General features: G+C 38.8%; 1 protein-coding gene across 5 annotated transcripts in view; it reads left to right on the forward strand.

The window, feature by feature from the left end:
* The window catches only part of Ogt (O-linked N-acetylglucosamine (GlcNAc) transferase), a 44,881-nt gene that overhangs the window by 14,745 nt on the left and 8,826 nt on the right, over positions 1-21,310 (forward strand). For 3 of the 5 annotated variants that reach the window (XM_060375041.1, XM_021627709.2, XM_021627710.2), the window contains exons 6-19: positions 2,664-2,743; positions 5,181-5,376; positions 5,621-5,761; positions 6,376-6,476; positions 8,529-8,682; positions 8,771-8,872; positions 9,165-9,344; positions 10,817-10,975; positions 11,096-11,185; positions 15,386-15,511; positions 16,031-16,201; positions 16,316-16,432; positions 16,528-16,698; positions 18,993-19,145. In XM_060375041.1, coding sequence (XP_060231024.1) covers positions 2,664-2,743; positions 5,181-5,376; positions 5,621-5,761; positions 6,376-6,476; positions 8,529-8,682; positions 8,771-8,872; positions 9,165-9,344; positions 10,817-10,975; positions 11,096-11,185; positions 15,386-15,511; positions 16,031-16,201; positions 16,316-16,432; positions 16,528-16,698; positions 18,993-19,145 — 1,941 coding nt within the window. The remainder of the gene's footprint in view (positions 1-2,663; positions 2,744-5,180; positions 5,377-5,620; positions 5,762-6,375; positions 6,477-8,528; positions 8,683-8,770; positions 8,873-9,164; positions 9,345-10,816; positions 10,976-11,095; positions 11,186-15,385; positions 15,512-16,030; positions 16,202-16,315; positions 16,433-16,527; positions 16,699-18,992; positions 19,146-21,310) is intronic. The other 2 variants (XM_060375043.1, XM_060375042.1) reach the window with 2 other exon arrangements.

Raw genomic sequence — 21,310 nt, forward strand, 5'->3', positions numbered from 1 at the left:
TGCGGAGAGTATATGTTAGTCATTGAAAATGTCATTTTATGGGCTGGAGAAGTGGCTCAGAGGTTAAGATAAGAGCACTGGCTGCTCTTCGAAAGGTCCTGAGTTCAATTTCCAGCAACCACATGGTGGCTCACAACCATCTATAATGAGATCTGGTGCCCTCTTCTGGCATGTAGGCAGAATACTGTATACATAGTAAATAAATCTTAAGAAAAAAGAAAAGAAAGTTTTTTTATTTATATCACCACTAGTTTTTGCCCCCATTAAAATTTAAAATTTATTTGCTCTCTTATTTTGTATTGTTTTAGGTCCTTACATACTATTATTAGACCCTTCTTAGAAGTGTGGTTTGCAATATTTTTAGCCACCATGAATTATTTCTCTGTTTCTTTGCTATGTAGTTTTAAATGATTGTGTTTGTGTTTTGTTTTTTGTTACCCATGCTTTATTTTAAATGCAAGGAGAACAAATACAATATGTGATCGCACTTAGCTGTGGAATCTAAAAAAACTCAGTATCTATTGGGAGGATCCTTGGAATTCAGTGACCAGTCAGCCAGCCTAGCCAAATTGGTGAGAGCCTCTGGCTCAGAAATAGGGTGGAGGGTGATTGAGGAAGGCATGCAGATCCAGTCTAATGTCATCCACATACATACACACTGGCACATACGTGAACATATGCACAAACATGTATATCTACTACATCAAACACATGTGTACACATGCCCTTCACATGCATCACTTTCACAGAAAAAGTTGAAAGGTGGGTAACAGATTTTTTTTTTTTTGGGAATAAAGGTTAATGTAGAGGCAGGAAAATATTGGCTAAAGGCTATACATTTGTAGTTGACTGTGGAATTAGTGAGCTCTTTATCATACTGGATGGTGACTGCATGTGTAGGTATTGTATATTTCAAAACTGCTGACTGCTTGAGCCCAGGAGTTCAAAGTGAACTTGGACAACATAGTGAGAACTTGTTTCACTTGACAAAATAGACTGAGAAGAATTAAAAAAAAAAAAAAAGCAAAATGAAGAAAAATCTGTATGTATTGGCACAGGCTAGTAATTATAGCACTCAGGAGCATACAGCAGGAGAAATTAAGAGTTCAAGGCTGCCTGGGCTGTATAGAAAGATTGTATCAGATAGCAAAAGAGCAACAAAGTCTTAAAGGAGGGCTGTTTAAAAGAGGGCTGATGAGATGGCCCAGTGGGTAAAAGTACCTCCCAAATGCTGGGATTAAAGGCATGTACCACCAGCTCAGCTTATTTTTTTTTAAGGTATGATAATGATAGTGTGATTATGTTGGAGTGAAAAAAGATTCTTGTTGCCTTCCTAGGATCCATATTTTTAAAGGGGATGAGATGTTTGAGATTTGCTTCAAAATTATCTGGAGAAAAGGAGAATAGATTGTACTGCATGTTAAATAAAAGCCAATATGATTTATGAATTATTAAAGATGACGAGCCAAGACTTGGTTTTGTTGTCTTCTCTGCTTTTGTGTATTTTTGAAAATTTCTATGATTTTTTTTTCCTAAAAGGGCCAGGTGTGGCTCATGCTTGTAATTTCAGCCCTTGGGAGGCTGAAGCTTGAGGATTGTTTTGAGTTCTGGACCACTCTGCGTTACATAGTGAATTCTAGAATAGCCTGGGCTGGCTGTAGTGTTAGACCTTACCTCAAAATAAAAATTCAAAAGATTTTCAGGGTAGATATCTATGACTGTAGATAATCTAGGCTAAATGTGTCATTTCTTTATCTGATAGAGGCTTGTTATCTATATAAAGAGGAAGTATTTCTAGGACTCTTTAAAATACTTGAAATTATTTTTTACTTTCATCTTTTCAGTGTTTTAGTTAAATTTGCTTTTTCTAGAAGAATATCTTTCTAAGGTCTTAGATGTACTAGGCTAGAATTCTACCACCCAGCTAATCCCTAGCACCAGAATTCCATTTGCTTGTCTAGTGTCTCATATAGCCCCAGGCTGCCTTCAAATTCACTGTGTAGCAGAGAATAATTTGAACTCTTCATCCTCTTACGTCTGCCTCCCAACTGCTTGGATTATAGACATTGCCGTGCCTGCCATAATGTTATAACTCTAATTACATATTTTACTGAGAACTTGCTGGTTGTATTTATGGAACATAGGTACATAACATACTTCATTAAGAGATCACTGATTGTTTCTGCCAGTATCTCTTAGAAGAGTTGAAATGACTGAATAAAATAGGGAATACTGAAATACTCAATGGTGGCACACACCATTAATGGCAGCACTTAGGAGGCAGAGGCAGGTAAATCTCTGTGAATTGGAAGCCAGCGTGGCCAGAGCTACATAGTGAGACCCTGTCTCAAAGAACAAACAAAATAAATACTCTGCTCAGTTAAATTGGACCCATTTTGTTCTTGAGAAGGTTATTGCTTTATCCTTTCTCATGATATAGGACATGGAACCCCTTAAGTATGCTGGGCAAATGCTTTGTCACTGAGCCTAGTCCCACCCTCCAGTTACTTTGATGTTAATGAAGGCTTATAGATGAGAGGGAACTAAACAAGAAATGCTTTTAAAAACATCTTTATTCTAGAAAATGTAATTGGATATCTAAAGTGACTTTAGAATAAAAGTTGAATGAGAAGTTAATCTAAGTAACTGTCTTGTAATTTTAGGCTGTCACCCTTGATCCAAATTTTCTGGATGCTTATATCAATTTAGGAAATGTCTTGAAAGAGGCACGCATTTTTGACAGGTGAGAATGTTCTCTTTGATAATTTTCTTGTTTTTGTAGAGTTTGGTTAAAAATGTGACAACAGCTTCCTGAAGTACATTTTTCTAGAGTATAGTTTTCCCTCATGGTGTCTGCTATTAGGTTTTACTTAAAGATGTTGTTGGATAACTTTTCCATTTTGGTTTTTCAGAATGCTTTTATCCTACCACTTAGTTCAGTTGAAATTTTCTTCATTGTAAAACTGTTAGAAATGAGTACCTTTTAGACTAAATTGTTCCTTTGATCTGATTCAGAAAGATCAAGTTAAAACTTGACTTTTAACTTTTTGTTGTTTGTTTAAAAAAAAACTGCATTTCTAGCTGGGTGTGGCTAGGGAAAAAATCTAAAAAGAAAAGTCCTTGAACCAGGTACACTGCTATGCCTCCCTAGTCTCAGATACTCGGGAAGCCCAGACCAAAGAATCCCTTGTGTCTGGGAGCCTAAAAGCCCAAATGGACAAGAAAGTAAAATCTCGTTTCTTAACAATTATGAATTAAATGTTAGGCTGAGTATGGTGGTGCATGCCTATAATCCCAGCATTCTGGGAGGCATAGGCAGGTGGATTTCTGTGAGTTTGAGGCCAGCCTGGTCTACAAAACAAGTCCAAGACAAGGCTACACAGAGAAACCTTGTTTCAAAACAAACAAAATCAAAACCAAAGCCAACAACAAATGTTATGCCCAGATCTTAAGATTCCCAAAAACCTCCAGGAGCCAGACCGAGTATGCAAGAGCAAAAAGCTTTATTCGGGCTTAAGCTCAGTCTCTCCAATACAGTGGCTCAGAGAGGAGAGCCTCAAGCAGCTTCGTGACAGGGTTTTTATGTGGGGTTTGAGCAAGAACCTGGAATTCCCAGCTTAGCAGTTTCACAATTGGATGACATTCAGCAAGGGCAAGGGTGTTACAGAGTGATTGGCTAACTAACATAACTAACTTTGAGTGAGCTATCTATAGACCTCAGGAATGTTAGGTCAGTGGGCTGCCCAGCACAGATGCCCCACCCTGAGATAAGATACCCTCCCATTATTGTGGTTATCCTCATGCTATTTCTTAGGGAGGGAATTTTATGGCCTTGTTTCTGGAATTGATGACCTATGGCTTAGTTCCTGGTGACTTTGGAGGGTGTCAGGCCTGGTGTTTTTCACAACAACAGAAAAATCTAATCTGCTTTTCTAATTTTGTGTGCATTTGCATATGAATGGTTGTATGCACACATGTGTGCAGGTGAATGGCACATGGGAATCTAGTAGAGGACATTGAGTGTCCATCCCTATCTTGTCATTCCCCACTTTAGTTCTTTGAGGCAGTTTCTTGGGGCTCACATATTTGGCTCGGTTGGCAGTCAATAAGCCTCAGTGAGCTCCAGTTACAGCACCCTTTCTCCAGTGCTGAGGTTATATGCTAGTACATTACCATACCTAGCTTGTTAGGTTGGTACAGAGATCTAAACTCAGGTTCCTATAGTTACATAATAAGTATTCTTAGCCACTGATCATCTCCCCATCCCCTTGAATATTTTATGTGCATGGGTTTTACCTTTATGTATGTCTGTGAACCATATTGGGAAGTCAGAAGTGGGCATCAGATCCTCTAGAACTGGAGTTACTGAGTAGGTTCTAGGTTTAAAACCAGAGTCCTCTAGAAGAGCAACCAGTGCTATTCGCTGAGCCATCTCTCCAGTCCTTGACTGAAAACTTTTTTGTTGTCAGAGGAAAGTCTTTCTTTAGTGGGATTACGTAAGTGTTTTCCTGTGAAAACTTGGGAGGCTGAAGCAGAAGGATTGTTGTGTGTTCAAGGCCAGGCTGGTCTATAAAACAAGAGCCAATCTCAAAAAATATAGCAGGGACCTGTGTATAATTCCTTACACTTGTAATTCCCTACTTGAGAGGCCAAGTAAGAAGGCTCATAATCGATAAGGCCAGCCTAAGCTGCAGAGTAAAAATATTATCTCAAACAAAACAAAACAAAATAAAAATGCAGAGCCATGGAGTTTGTTCAGTGGTAGAGCCCTTCTTTAGCATGCATGGGGCCCTAAGTTCAGTTCTTAACACTACACAAAAAAATACATTTTATAAAACTGAGATTTTGGTACACAAAGTATAAGTTAATTGTCATTCATTAAAATTAATTGACATTTTTAGTATAGTGTGTCTGGAGTTAATTGTAATAAAGATTAAAGTTAGTTGGACTCTGTGGGGGGTGGGGAGGGGACAAGATGGCTCAGTGAGTAAAAGTGTAAGCCTAATGACCTGAGTTTGATCCCTGGAACCCACAATGAGGGAGAGAACCAACTTCACAAAGTTGTCTTCTAAATTCCACATATGTACTGTGGTCTATACCAACCTGATACACACTAATAATATATTTATATTAGTTGCATTTTGTGTATATGTGTTTATATGTTTTTGTTTTTCTCACAGAGCTGTGGCAGCTTATCTTCGTGCCTTAAGTTTGAGCCCCAATCATGCGGTGGTGCATGGCAACCTGGCTTGTGTGTACTATGAGCAAGGCCTAATAGACCTGGCCATCGATACCTACAGACGAGCTATAGAACTGCAGCCACATTTCCCCGATGCTTACTGCAACCTAGCAAATGCTCTCAAAGAGAAGGGCAGTGTAAGGAATTTCAGTCTCTTTTTACTTCTTTGTTGTGTGATAGAAAAGTCTTTCTTGTACCTATTAAGTATTGAGCTGGTTATATTGGCTTATTTTGGAGTTTCGGTTAGTGGGAAGGATGATACTGAGAAGTATCCATTTTTACCAGCGGTTAGATTCAATGATGCAGTTACTTAAATTGCTGGAAAAGCAGTGGTCTCTCTGATTTCTGTATAGTTTTTGAATGGTTTGTTTTATATTCCAGGTTGCTGAAGCAGAAGATTGTTATAACACAGCTCTTCGTCTATGTCCTACTCATGCAGACTCTTTGAATAACCTCGCCAATATCAAACGGGAACAGGGCAACATTGAAGAGGCAGTCCGCCTATATCGCAAAGCATTGGAAGTATGTTTTATCTGAGTGTCTAGCCTAGCCTGTGTGACAGTAGAAAGCATTTTTTTTTTTCTGAGACAGGGTTTCTCTGTGTAGAACTGGCTGCCTTGGAACTCACTTTGTAGACCAGGCCGGCCTCAATCACAGAGACCCACCTGCTTCTGCCTCCCACATGCTGGAATTAAAGGTGTATGCTACCACTTTGCTGCTGTCTTCTACCTCTTAAAGAGGTTCATTCATTATATATGTAAGGTCCTATGACATGCCAGTCACCCCTACATTGAGTTCATTACTTTATGCATATGTGAGATGTATACAAAGACTAGAAAGCCAAGTAAAGCTATTACAGTGAACAACTCAGGACAGTGTCTAATGATTAGTAGGTGAGGTAGGAGTTTAGTAAAGAAGCTGCATTAATCAGCATGAATAACAGGAAGAGAGGCGTACCTCACCTTTGTATATAAAGTGGAGGAAGCCGTAGAATTAGAGCCACTAGACCTGAAGAATGAGTAAACTTGGAAAAGATGGAGAGAAGTTGAAGTATGTTGCAAAGTTGTCAGGGTTGTGGGAGGTAACTGGGAGACTCTTTCTGCTATTTAATGTTAACTCTGATCGTGACTCTGTAGGTCTTCCCAGAGTTTGCTGCTGCACATTCCAATTTAGCAAGTGTTCTGCAACAGCAGGGCAAGCTGCAGGAAGCACTGATGCATTACAAGGAAGCCATACGGTAAGAAACTTCTTTTTTCTGTTTTTATTTATTTAATTTTATTTTAATTTTTAAAAAATTTTTGAGATTATAATATAGTTACATGATTTCCCCCTTCCCTTCCATCCAAAACCCTCCCATATGCCACTCCTTGCTGTCAAATTCATGGCCTCTTTCCCCATTAATTGCTGTGACATGCATACATGTATACATATTTATATGCATATATATTTCTATTTTTTTAAACTTTTATTTACTTACTCGTTGATTGATTGATTGCAGGGTTTTGTTATGTAGCTCTGGCTGTTCTGGAACTGTATGTACATCAGGTTGGCCTTGAACTTATAGAAATCTACCTGCTTCTGCCTTCCAGGTGCTGAGTTTAAAGGCATGTGCCTCCACGCCTGGCTTTTCTATTTTAAACTTAAAAATCATTTTAAAGTGCCAGATGAGGTGGCCCAAGCCTGTAATCCCAGTGCTTGGGGAGGCAGAGGCAGGCAGATTTCTGTGAGTTCAAGGCCAGCCTGGTCTACATAGTGAGTCCAGAGCAACCAAGACTACACAGAGAAACCCTGTCTCAAAAACAAAAACAAAACAAAACAAATCATTTTAAATTATTCATCTGTATAGGGGTATATGTAGTGCATGTAGATCCTAGAGAGGCCAGAAGAGGGCACCAGATCTCCTGTAGCTGAAGTTAAAGACAGTTGTGAGCTTCTTGATTTGGGTTCTAGGAACCAAATTCACTTCCTCTGGAAGAGCAGCTTGTTGAGCCACCTCTCCAGCCCCCTTGTTATTTGTTTATTCATTTACTTATTTTTAGTTTTTATTTAGTTTTTATTTTTTCAAGACAAAGGGTCTCTTGATGTAGCCGTAACTGTTCTGGAACCATGTTAAAGAGGCTAGCCTAGAACTCACAGAGATACTCCTGTCTTTTTCCTCCCAAGTACTGGGATTAAAGGCTTGTATAATGTCCTGCTTAAATTGTTAAGAATTATATTTTATTTATTTTGTGTGCGTGGAGGGTATGTGGACAAATACTACAGTTGCCATGTGGAGGTCAGAAGACAACTTATCAGAGTTGCTCTATCTCTTTATTTAAGTCCTGGGGATTGAACTCATTTTGTCAGGTTTGATTGTAGGTGCCTTTATCTGCTGAGCCATCTCACTGGCCTTTTAAAAATACTACCTTTTGTTTTGTTTTGTTTTTTGAGACTGGGGTTTCTCTATATAGCTTTGGGTCATCTCGTTGACCTGTTATTTTTTGAGACTGTTTTTATCTGTATCACCTTGGGCTATCTCACTGGACTTTTAAAAATAGTCTTGACTTTTTTTTTTTTTTTCCTTCTTCCTTTTGGAGAGAATTTCTCTGTATAGCCTTGAGCCATCTCACTGGCCTCTTGAAATAGTTTTGTTTGTTTTTGAGGTGGGATTTCTCTGTATAGCCTTGGGCTGTCCTAGCTCTGTAGACCAGGCTGGCTTTGAACTCACAGAGATCTGCTTGCCTCTGCCTTCCAAATGCTAGTATCAAAGGCATGATCCACTACATTCAGCTTATTGTCATTATTATTTTAAGCCTGGTGCAGTTGTGCACACCTGTAATCCTAGCACTCAGGGAGGCAGAGGCACGTGGACCTCTGAGTTCGAGAGCCAGCCTGGTCTGTAAAGCGAGTCCAGGACAGAAACCCTGTCTCCAGAAACAAAACAGAAAACAAAAAAGATTTATTTTACGTTGAATTATGTGTATACGTGTATAAAATGCCTTCAAAATTGATAAGAGGGTGCTCTGGGGTAGAGCTGGACATTGATGCTGGGAGCAGTGAGAGCTTTTAACTGCTGATCCCCACCTAGTAAACAATGTACTATTATTATCTAATAATTTCTTATTTAATAATAATAATAATTTGATAATTAAAGGTTTGGCATTTGACAGGTACTAAAATGATGCCCCCTCCTTCTGGCCTCATGCTTGGTAGGCAAGCACTATACCACCAAACAACATGCCAAAATCCACAAATGGTTTAGTAACAACAAAGATTTTACATAAGATAATGAAACTTTTGTGTTCTTCAGAATCAGTCCTACGTTTGCTGATGCTTATTCTAATATGGGAAACACTCTAAAGGAGATGCAGGATGTTCAAGGAGCCTTGCAGTGTTACACTCGTGCCATTCAGATTAATCCTGCTTTTGCAGATGCACACAGCAATCTGGCTTCCATTCATAAGGTACTGCTCTTTATTCTAACATGGCCACTTTAACATTTAAGTTTCATTGTAGGAAATTCCTTATAAGATTTTTTTTTTTTCTTTCCAGGATTCGGGGAATATCCCAGAAGCAATAGCTTCTTACCGCACAGCTCTGAAACTTAAGCCTGACTTTCCTGATGCATACTGTAACTTGGCTCATTGCCTACAGGTAAAGAATTTCAGTGATTTTCTTTGATTTCAATGATTTTCTTTCTGTATTATTGTATGCCATAATAATCCAAGCCTGGCTGGAGACAGTTTTTGTTTGTTTGTTTAAGTGGAGAGCAGCTTTCAGGAGTCATGGGTGGCAGGCATTGACAGGGCCTTTAATTACTGAGCCAGTCACAAGACCATGTTTTTAGTAGGTTATCTAATACTATTTTAGGAGCTCAAATATTATTTGTAAAAGAGATCCTTAGGTAAGTTTTCTGGATGATAATTTCTTTTTTCGCTTCTTCTAGATTGTCTGTGATTGGACAGACTATGATGAACGAATGAAGAAATTGGTTAGTATTGTAGCTGAGCAGCTAGAGAAGAATAGGCTGCCTTCTGTACATCCTCATCATAGTATGCTGTACCCTCTTTCCCATGGCTTCAGGAAGGCTATTGCAGAGAGGCACGGGAATCTCTGCTTGGATAAGGTAATCCTTGTTTTAATCTTTTTGTTATAAACTAAAATGCATATAAAAACATTGTATAAATCAAATGTATATCTTCACCCGAGTTGAGAAATGAAACTTTCCTAGCTACCTCAGGAGCCACTCTTCACTGTGTCAGCTGAACTCTCTTCACTCCAAAGGATGGAGACCTCCATTCATTTATTTATTTGTTTGTTTGTCTGTCTGTCTATCTATATCTATCTATCGTATTTTGTTGTTACTCTTTTTTGAGTGAAGGTTTCTCTATGTAGCCTTGGCTGTCATGGACTCACTTTGTAGACCAGGCTGACCTCAAACTCACAGAGATCAGTCTGCCTCTGTCTCCCCTAGTGCTGGGATTACAAGTATGTGCCACTATACCTGGCTGAGACCTTCATTTCTAATGGTAAGATTTTCCTTTAAGGTGGAAATCTAGGCTAGACATGGTGGTCCAAACCTGTAATCTTAGTACTTCTGTAATCACAACACTTAGAGTCAGAGGATGGTGAACTGAGGCCAGCCTGGGCTACATAGCAAGCTCCTGCCTCAACCAAATACAAGCAAAACCTGTCTACCTAATAAACTCTAAAAAGCAAACTGAAGACAACAAAAATAAAAGCTCTATGTGGTGTTTAAATAGAGCCTGTGGTATTATATATTCAACTTTGAGAATTAGAACATGATTTGATTGAGTTTGGAATCTGCTCCAAGGAGTGGAGTGGTAGATATAAATTTCTTTCTTTCTTTTTTTTTTTCCTTTCAAAATTGCTTCTTTGTAGAATTCCCTAAAATACCATAGGGTTTATCATACTCTATTCACATTTTTTTTCATTCCTAGAAGTTTGAGAATTGTGTAGGCTGTTTTCTATGTCTCAGAACAGGTCAGGTATGAATCACGAACATTGTGTAACCATCACATAACTGCTGATCTAAACTGCAAAGATGGCATCAAACTGGCCACATGAATTAAATGAAGTTTGCTGTCCAAATTTTTTTTCATAGATTTCTACCTTCATTTCTTGTATGTTTTTTTTTGTTTTTGTTTTTGTTTTTGTTTTTGAGACATGCTTCATGTATCCTAGGTGTAGCTGTGCATCACCTTGAACCTCTTGTTCCTTTATGCTTCCACCTCCCAGTTACAGGGATCATAGAGGTGCATCAACATGCCCATTTACTTTTGTTTGTTCTGTTTCACTGTGTCACACTGGCTGGTCAGTAACCTGGTGTGTAGACCAGGCTGGCCTCAAACTTAGAGATCCATATGCCTTGGCTTCCTGAGGATTGAGATTAAAGAAGGGCACCATCATGCCTAGTTTTTCTATAGTTCTGGGGACAGAACCCTTTAGGTTTTATATGTACTAGCAAAGCATGCTACCCATTGAGCTTCATCACCAATCTCTGTTTTGAGTTTTTTTTTTTAAGGTAAAAATTTACATGACTTGAATTTACTAATGAGCATTGCATTCTGTTGGTAGATTAATGTCCTTCATAAACCACCATATGAACATCCAAAAGACTTGAAGCTCAGTGATGGACGATTGCGTGTAGGATATGTAAGTTCTGACTTTGGAAATCACCCTACTTCGCACCTCATGCAGTCTATTCCAGGCATGCACAATCCTGATAAATTTGAGGTAAGAATAGTTTTTGGCGGCTTTCCTCTGTCATTTTGAATATTAAGGTCACTGTCTTTTGATAAGGTTGGAGTCAAGTTATTAAATATACCCCACCCCCACCCCTGCCCTGCCTTTCAGGTATTCTGCTATGCCTTGAGCCCAGATGATGGTACAAACTTCCGAGTGAAGGTGATGGCAGAGGCAAATCATTTCATTGATCTTTCTCAGGTATGTAAAACTCTGATCCTTTTCATTTAAAAAAAGTGTATTTAATGATATCTATGTGTTTGTGTATGCATATGTGCATGTATAAGAGCAGGTGCCCTAGGAGGTCAGAAGAGAGTGTCTGGTCTCCAAGGCTTGGAGTTACAGGTGGTTACATGGGTCCTGGGAGCAAATTCAGGTTCAGCAAATGAGCAAGTGCCTTAAATTCTCTAGTTTTAAATTTTCAAGCAAATTTGAAAACAAAAAACTATTGATACAAAATGGGTTTATTTGTATGAGGAGTTGAACCAAGGGCCTCATGTGTAAGATAGTTTGTAGTTTTTGATGATGGGTATTAAACAGGAGGACCTACTGTATATGGGCAGTTTGTTCTTATTTCTTTGGTCATTGACACTTATAAGTGGCATGACATTTGATGAAGTTGCATATAAAATAGAAATATATAACTGTTGGCTGTATAACTATTCTAGACAGTGAGCTTGCACTTGAGGCAGAGGACACTTTTAATATATGCTAAACAAAGAAAAGAAGGGTAAATAGTTTAAAGAATATAAGTGGCATGACATTTGATGAAGTTGCATATAAAATAGAAATATATAACTGTGTTGGCTGTATAACTATTCTAGACAGTGAGCTTGCACTTGAGGCAGAGGACACTTTTAATATATGCTAAACAAAGAAAAGAAGGGTAAATAGTTTAAAGAATATACATCTTGTGGTGTCAAGAAGATGAGGATTTTTTTTTTTAAAGCAGCCTTAGCTAAACAGCTAGTTTAAGGATAGTCTAGGCTATGTGAGGTCCCATCTCATTAAAGAAGCAGAAGCAGCAGCAGCAGCAGCCACTTATCTGTTTCTGAGTTTTCGTGTGTGTGTGTGTGTGTGTGTGTGTGTATGATTATTTTGCAGGGGTCCCAAGGGAGTGTTGAGACAGTACGTAGCTATGTAGACCAGGTTGGCTTTGAACTTGTGGTAATCCTCCTGATTTAACCTACTCTAAGGTCTAAGATTGTGGACATATGGCACTACTGGTTGGTGTCTTTTAGGTTTTTTTTGTTGTTGTTGTTGTTGTTGTTTTTGTTGTTGTTTTTTTTTTTTTTTTTTTTTTTTTTTTTTTTTTTTTTTTTACAGGGATTCTCTGTAGCCTTGGCTGTCCTGGACTTAACTTTGTAGACCAGGCTGGCCTGGAACTCACATCCAGTCTGTCTTCCTCTGCCTCCTTTAAGTACTGGGATTACAGGCGTGTGCCACTGCGCCCAACCTGGTTGGTTGTCTTTATTTCTGTATTTGGCTCTATTCTTTTCTCTATAAATTTTATGATGAATTAAAGTTGAAACCTATGGGAGAATTAAATTTGCTAAATATATAGAATTTTCCTGTAGGTTCTATTTGTCATATGGGTTACTATTAAAGAAACATACATTTAGACATGAATACACATAAATATGTGTATATTTGCATGTAAATACACATGTATAAATATAAATCATTGGATTGAGGACATAATTCAGTTGGTATAGTGCTTGCCTATTATACACAAAACCCTGGGTCTGATTCCTAGCACTGCACAAACTGTGTGCCGTGCCTCACACCTATAATCTCAGCATTTTGGAGGTGGAGGCAGAGACAGTAGGATTAGGGTTGAAGGTCATCCTTGGCTACATAGAGTTCAAGCTCTGCCTGGGCTAGAGACCCTGCCTCAAAAAATACTTAAGGCTAAGCACAGTGGCACATAGTTTTTGTCCTACTAGGCAGATCGCTGGGAGTTTGAGGCCAGCCTGGTCTACTTAGCAGTTCTTTGCCAGCCAGAGCTACATAGGAATACTCTGTTTAAAATAACTAATCAATAACAAATAAATAATTGAGTGAGTAAGTAATTGAAGTTTTGGGGAGAATCATGTTATTTAATAAGGTTTATACACTAGTATCTTTTATAGTATAGTCACTACTGAAAAATATGCCCGGTGTTCTGGGTTTTATTTTTGAGACAGTGTTTAAAGTGGCCCGGCTGGCCTTAATCATGAGCAGTTTATGCATTTCTGGTCATTAAATCCAGGGCTTTGTGCATACTTGGCCAACATTCTGCCAACTGAGCTACATTTCCAGCTTTGAATTTTTTTTTTTTTTTTTGAGGCAGAACCTCAACCGTGTAATCAGAACTGCCTGTGAACTCCAGTGTAGCCTCACTAGCCTTGATCTTAGCCTTTTTAGTGCTAGAATTACAGATGTGAAGCACCCTGGATGGTTTCATCTTTGTTTATTTATAGGCTCACCATGTGTCCATTCCATGGTTGCCTTAGAACTCTCTGTAGACAAGGCTGGCCTCATACATAGACATTTACCTCCCTCTACCTTCCAAGTGCTCATCCTGAAGGTATGCACCACCATGCCTTCTCCCTGCCTTAAATTTTTTTGATTGATTTATTTGTATGAATGTTAGGCATGTGTTTAGTAAATCGTGTGTACATCATGTATGTGCTTGGTGCTTTGGAGGTCAGAAGGAGTTGAAATCGCTGGAACTGGAGTTACAGATGGTTATTAACCACCATGTGCTGAGTTCCACATGTAGTCCTGCAAGAACAACAAGTGCTACTGACCACCAAGCCATCTCTAGCCTGCCACCCATTGTTTGTTTGTTTTTTGTTTGTTTGCTTGTTTGTTTTTATTTTTGTTTTGCCATGACAGGGTTTCTCTGTGTAACCTTGGCTGTCCTGAACTCTCTTTGTATAGACAGGCTGGCCTCAAACTCACAGAGATCCGCCTGCCTCTGCCTCCTGAGTGCTAGGATTACAGGTGTGTACCACTACGCCCAGCTACCTCTTTGTTTTTTTATGATAGATTGACTAGGTAGTCAATCTGGTCTTCAGGTGCTAGGAATATAGGCATATGTCACCCTAGTGTTTTTTTTTTTTTTTTTTCTATTTTTGTCATATGGTACATATGTATATGTGAATGTGGTATATGTGACACATGCACATGCGAGTACACATGCAGGTTCATATAACGATCAGAGTAGGACTTTGGATATCTTTGGGGTTTTTGGTTATTTGAGACGGGGTATCTCTACATAGCCATGGCTGTTCTGGAATACAACTCACTCTGTAGACCAATCTTTTTTTTTTTTAATTTAAATTTATATTTTATTAATTAGAGTTAATTCACTTTGTATCACTCTCAATCCCACTCTCTTTCCCTCGTCTTCTTCTTCTTTGCCCCTCCCCCAGTCCAATGATAGGAGAGGTCCTCCTCCCCTTCCATCTGACCCTAGTCTATCAGGTCTTATCAGGACTGGCTTCATTGTCTTCCTCTGTGGACTGGTAAGGCTGATTTCTAGTTCACAGAGATCTACCTGCCTCTGCCTCCTAAGTTGTGGGATTAAAGGTGTGTGCCACCATGCCCAGCTAACTGTGGAGATCTTGCTCTAACACTCTTGGGCCTTATTTTGGCTGGAGCTGGCAAATCCTTCATCCTCCTGTCTCCAACCTCCACAGACTTAGGGTTACAAGGGTACATGTGTGGCCACACTTAGCTTTTGATATGGATGGTGGAATCCAAACTCAGATCCTCTTGCTAGCATAGCTGGCGCTTTTACTCACTGAGTCATCTCTAGTCCTCTGTTTATAACATTTTCCATTGAGATTATATTATGTCAAGCTTCTAGTCTTTTTTTTTTTTTTTTGTTATGTGATCTTGCTTTCTTTCTTTTGACAGAGTCTAAGTATTTAGCTCTGGCTTGTTGCAAATTCCTGATTTTGACTCAAGTTTCCTGAATGCTTAGAGCTTCCAGGCTTGTAACAATGTGCTTGGCCTCTCTTTCATCTTTGAAGGCACATTTCAAATACTGGCTCCTTCTGAACTCTGTTACTAATCCATTCAATTTAGAAGGAAACTCTGTTTCCTTTATTTTCTATTTCTGTAATGCTTTGATGTTATTTTAGTGGTGTTAAACCCTATGTTGTCTCCATTAACTTAGTTCATTGATGTGTTTCTCATCTCCTTTTTATTGTTTGCTTGTTTGAGACAGGGTCTCATGTACCTGAGGCTGGTATTTTACTCCTGATCTTCTTCTACCTCCCAAGTGCTGGGATTACAAGAGTGAGCCACTATACCCAACTTTCCCATCTCGGTCTCCGAATTCTGTTTAATGTCATTAAAACAAATGGAATTAATCTAAGGTTCTACAAGTTCTTACTGTCTATTCCATAGATACCGTGTAATGGAAAAGCAGCTGACCGCATCCACCAAGATGGAATTCATATCCTTGTAAATATGAATGGGTACACAAAGGGTGCTCGAAATGAGCTCTTTGCTCTCAGGCCAGCTCCTATTCAGGTAAAAGAATAATCACTCACAATATCTATTGGACTAAAAAGACAGTGGTATTTGGTTTATCTCCATCTGGCTAACTGCTCTTGAAAACAACAGGATAGACATTCTTGATTTTAAAGAGTGTTCTTAGAATGCATGTGGATGGATTTTTGGGTTGTAGACACAGTCAGTGCCTACCAGTAAAATGTCAGTGGAGACAGGCATTTCATGGTTTCATATAAACAGCTCCTATATCTAATTAATTTGAAGAACACCTTAACACTTACAAGGTTAGTTTGAAAGGCTGCTGGCTTGTTCTTGGCTAAAGAAGCCAACCTCTCTTAGTTATTTGCATACATGATTTGGGAGCCTTTTGATGACAATCCTCTCTTGAAAAAAAACTTCTTTGGGAGATGATTGCTACAAACACACACACACACACACACACACACACACACACAACCTGCAGTAAATTGGTGGGTTTACAAATAGATAAAAGTTCTTAGATTTCTTTCTTTCTGTCTTTCTTTCTTTTTTTTTAAGGCCATGTGGCTGGGATACCCTGGAACTAGCGGTGCCCTATTCATGGATTATATAATCACGGATCAGGAAACTTCCCCAGCTGAAGTTGCAGAGCAGTATTCTGAGAAACTGGCTTATATGCCCCATACTTTTTTTATTGGCGATCATGCTAATATGTTCCCTCACCTGAAGGTAGGCAGAAAAAAATACTATGGGTTGGGGAAAGGATTCAGAGGACCGTGTTTGTTTTTCCCTTCGTTATTGTCCACATGCACTAAAAGGAGTATTTCAAACTTTTTCCATTAGAAAAAAGCAGTCATCGATTTTAAATCCAATGGGCACATTTATGACAATCGGATAGTTCTGAATGGCATCGATCTCAAAGCATTTCTTGATAGTCTACCAGATGTGAAGATTGTTAAGGTCAGAACCTACTCAGCATTTGTCATTAAAGCCAACTTAATTTGGGATGTGTTTTTCTTATAATGCATTTTGTCTTACTGATTTTTTTTTTTCAGATGAAATGTCCTGATGGAGGTGACAATGCAGACAGCAGTAACACAGCTCTTAATATGCCTGTCATTCCCATGAACACGATTGCAGAAGCAGTTATTGAAATGATTAACAGAGGACAGATTCAGATAACAATTAATGGATTCAGTATTAGCAATGGACTAGCAACTACACAGGTGGAATAAACCGTAATTATGTATCACATACATGCAACCTTTCCTTTTAAGTCTTACAGCCACTCCATTTTATAGAGGAGATGAGTTGTTAGAAACTAGCTGTGCCTGGTTTTAAAAGTCATCTGGCTTCAGCCATCAGGTTTCTTAGCACCTGTGCTAATGCTTTGTTTTTGCCTGTCTGTGCCGTTACTCTCTTATTATCACTAGGTACCGCATGATTTGTAAACTCACCCTTTCCCTGGCTAAATCCTGTACAGCCTTTTAGTTCAGATAGTTCTTAAAGGAACCAGTTTCTTTATTAATCTATAGTCTCTTTTTCCATATTCATTGGTACCTGTTTGCTGTGATTCTGTAATATTGGGGCTACATCATTACATTCAACACAGTGCAGTGTAATTCCCTGTATTTTTATCTGTCAGTAAATCGAATTACTTGAGAGCTCATTTCTTAGCCACAATGATACAGTATGTATTCCACGAGTGTATATTGCATACTTGCATTGGTAAATATATATAGCTCTATCCATAAGAGTGTAAAAAGGCAGGGATCTTAGACCTCTGAGGTGTTAACAACTTTATTGAGATGTTCATATGCATGTGAGAGTGTAAGACAGTACTCAAATGTATGGGATTTGGAAATAAATACTGTAGTTAAAGTTGACCATCAGTGTGAGGGGAGTCTTAGGAGAAGAGGCCCTTTGGAGAGAAGTAATTGAAATTTGCCTTGGAGAGTGGGTATGATTTGAAGAAGGGCATTTAATCCATGAAGAACAGAGTAAAAAAGTAAAAGCTTACTATTGGTTAGAGGGTTTTAAGTATTTCTGGGTTTTTTTTTGTTGTTGTTGTTTGTTTGGTTTGGTTTTGGTTTTTTGAGACAGGGTTTCTCTGTGTAGCCCTGGCTGTCCTGGAACTCGCTCTGTAGACCAGGCTGGCCTTGAGATCTACCTTCCTCTGCCTCCTAAGTGCTGGGATTACAAGCCACCATTGCTGGCCCTGTTTGTTTCAGACAGGATCTGGTTTAGCTCAGGCTGTTCTCAAACTTTGCAGCCCTCCTGTCTTTTCACTATCTTGACAAAAGCAAGAATTTTCTTAGGGTGGTTAGTTCTTCCTAAACCCAAAATAATGGTATAACATTTTTACTTATTAAAAATGAACTAAATCAGAAACATTTTCTCATTATAGTTCAGGGAAAGGACTTGAAATGCATATACCATTTTGTGTCTTATGAATTCATTCTTTTTCTGAAAAGTACTTATTTATTTTTATTTTATGTGTACGGATGTTGCCTGAATATATGTCTGTACTATGTACATAACCTGGTGCCCAGGGAGGCCAGAAGATGGCATTAGGTCTCCTGGAACCAGAATTAAAGATGGTTGTGAGCTGCCATGTGGTTGCTGAAACTCAAACCCAGGTCCTCTGGAAGAGCAGCTAATGCTCTTAACTGCTGTGCCATCCCTCCAGCGAGCTCACTTGTTCTTGTACTCTTTCCATTCTTGTTCTCTGTCTCTATCTTTGTTTTTGTTTCTGTCTGTCTGTCTCTCTCTCTCTCTCTCTGTATGTGTGTTGTGTGTTGACCAGGCTAGCCCAAGGTCATAAGAGATCGACCTGCCTACAAGTTTGAGCCCAGCCAGCCTAATTTATATAACAAGTTCCAGGCCACCCAAAGCTTCATAATGAGACCCTATCTTAAACAAGAAAAGCCAAGCCAGGCATTGTGGCATACCACTGTAATCCTAGCACTTGGGAAGCCTGACTGTTGACACAGTTTGAGGCCAGACTGGTTTACATAGTTTGAGGCTATCCTAGACTATATTTATAATAAGAGAAAGAGGAACTGTGCGTTGTGTGTATGTGCGTGCATGTGCATGCATGATGTTGAATCAAACCCAGAACGTTGTATATTCTAGAGAAGCATACTGCTATATAGATATACCCCTATCCCTTAGCCTGTCCCTTCTTTCTTTCTTTCTTTCTTTCTTTCTTTCTTTCTTTCTTTCTTTCTTTCTTTCTTTCTTTCCTTCTTTCTTTCTTTCTTTTTTCTTTTTTGAAAGGCTTTTGCTGGGTAGGGGTTTCATATAGCTCAGGTTAGGCCCAAACCTCGATCTTTGATCCTCTTGCCTCCATCTCCTAAGTGCTAGAATTTAGATGTATACCGCCATTCCTTTTTAAATACACTTTAACAAAACCAGGGCTTCTTGCATGCTTGGCAAGCCCTATACCAACTGAACTATATCGCACCTCCCTTGGCCTTTATTAACTCTAAATTTAATCATGTTCTTTTCATTATTCTAGATCAATAATAAGGCTGCAACTGGAGAGGAGGTTCCCCGTACCATTATTGTAACCACCCGTTCCCAGTACGGGCTGCCAGAAGATGCCATTGTGTATTGTAACTTTAATCAGTTATATAAAATTGACCCTTCTACCCTGCAGATGTGGGCAAATGTGAGTATGTGTAGATTTGTTATTAATGCCCATCGATGAGTAAAGATGATGTATATAGGCCATCTTGCTGAAGCTGGACCTCCTCCGTTTTTTTGTTTATGGAATGTGTACTCATTTCTAATCTTCAAGAGTTGTAACTTTTTCATTTCTTTTAAATCATTGTGGGTTTTTTTTATTTTTTGAGATTATAATTAATATCATTTCCCCTTTTATTCCTTCTAAAATCTCCCATGTGCACTCCCTTTTCTCTCTTTGAAAGTCATGGCTTTTTTTTTTTTAAGTAGTTGTTGTTACTTTTGTTTTTTTCTTTAGTAGTAGTTGTTGTTAGTGGGGTGTGTGTGCGTGTGTGTGTATGTTGTGTGTTCTTAAATGCATAAATACAACCCGCTCAGTCTGCATCATGTTACTTGTATTGTTGGTTTTGAGATGAGGTCTCATGTATTCCAGGCTGGCCTTGTTACATACCAGAAGATAACTTTGAACTTATGTTCATTCTGCCTCTACGTCCCAAGTGCTGGGATTACAGAGGTTTGCTACCACACCTGTTTAATATGGTGCTTGTATTTAATCATGATAGAAAATGAACCCTACCAGCTGAGCTATGTCCATAGCCATTTTCAGTTTGGATCTTACCTTCGCCATGTGGTCTTCTTTTCCCCCAGTGTTTGTGCATCAAGCTCAGGGTATGATACACAGTAGACAAGCCCTGTGCCAATAAGCTATATCCATGGTCTTTTGTTGTTTATTTTCATTTTTTAAGACAGAATCTTTCTACATAGCCCTGGCTGTCCTAGAACTCCCTGAGGTAAGGTGTGTACCACCATTCTTCATTCCGTACTATTAAAACATTTATTTATTCAAAGTGTTTTGTCCAAACCAGACATAAACAAAGTTTTTTTTTTTAAAGATTTGTTTATTTTTTATGTGCACTGATGTTTTACCTGCATGCATATCTGTATGTGGATGCCAGATCCTCTGGAAGTAGAGTTACAGACAGTTGTGAGTTGCCATGTGGGTGCTGAGAATTGAACCTGGAACTCTGAAAGAGCAGCTAATAACCACTGAGCCATCTCTCAGCTCTTTTTTTGAGAATGGGTTTCTCTGTGTATCTCTGGCTGTCCTGGAACTCACTCTGTAGACCAGGCTGTCCTTAAACGCAGAGATCCACCTTCCTCTGCCTTCCAAGTGCTGGGATTAAAAGTGTTCTCTATCACTACCTGGCCAATTTTTTTTTTTCTTCTTAAAGGGTTAGATAGTAAATGAAATTTTCAGTTTTGTGACTAGTAATCTAGTCATCTCTCCTATTCATCCTATTCATCATGAAAATACTTTAGATATTCTATAAATCAACCCAGGGCCTCATGCTTCGCTCACAGGACAAAGTTTGCCAACCCCTGGCCTAACCTGAGAGCAAACTTGCTGTGTGTACACCCCTCTTGTAATAGTCTTGAAATACTGCAAAGTTAAACCAGGGAAGATTTGGTCGATGACTGTATTCTCCAGTCAGGTCATGAGCCTGGTTTGCAGAAGCACAACACTGAATATATGGAGCTAGCTGGCCCTGGATCTATAGCACTGAAATGATGGATTATTACCTTAAGGTTGTTAGAAAGAAATAATTTCTTGCTTAATCCACCCCCTCAGTGTTTATTTTGTCTTAAAGGGAAGGGTCATGTAGAAAGAGAAGTGGGTGAGTAAACCTCTATTATCCATGAATCCTCACTATTGCCAAAATTCTGAAAGCAAAATTTACCAAACATTTGTCTAGTTTTAGTTTTTTTTTTTTTAAATTCTGTTTATAAACATTTCTGCATCTCAATATAGAGATACAAATGTGCTTTAAAAAAGAATACAACAAAAAGTTGCTTCCAAGAGTGTAAGATAAATGTATGTACATTGTGCAACATTTAAAAATGTGAAATAGTCTGAATTTGGAAATTTGTCTATTCTCACATTTTTCAGAGAAGGAAGTGTGAAGTTCTGTGATATGTTGAATGAATGCACTTCTGAATCAAGAGTAGGTAAACTAGTCTGGAGGCCAAATCCACTGGTTGTTTTGTTGGTTGATTCTTTTTGATGCTGGGGTAGAATCCAGGTCCTTGGACATGCTAGGCAAGTACTCTACCTTTGAGCTACATCCCTAGCCCCACACTGCTTCTTTTTAT

This window comes from Meriones unguiculatus, chromosome X (genome assembly GCF_030254825.1).
Source record: "Meriones unguiculatus strain TT.TT164.6M chromosome X, Bangor_MerUng_6.1, whole genome shotgun sequence".
NCBI lineage: Eukaryota > Metazoa > Chordata > Mammalia > Rodentia > Muridae > Meriones > Meriones unguiculatus.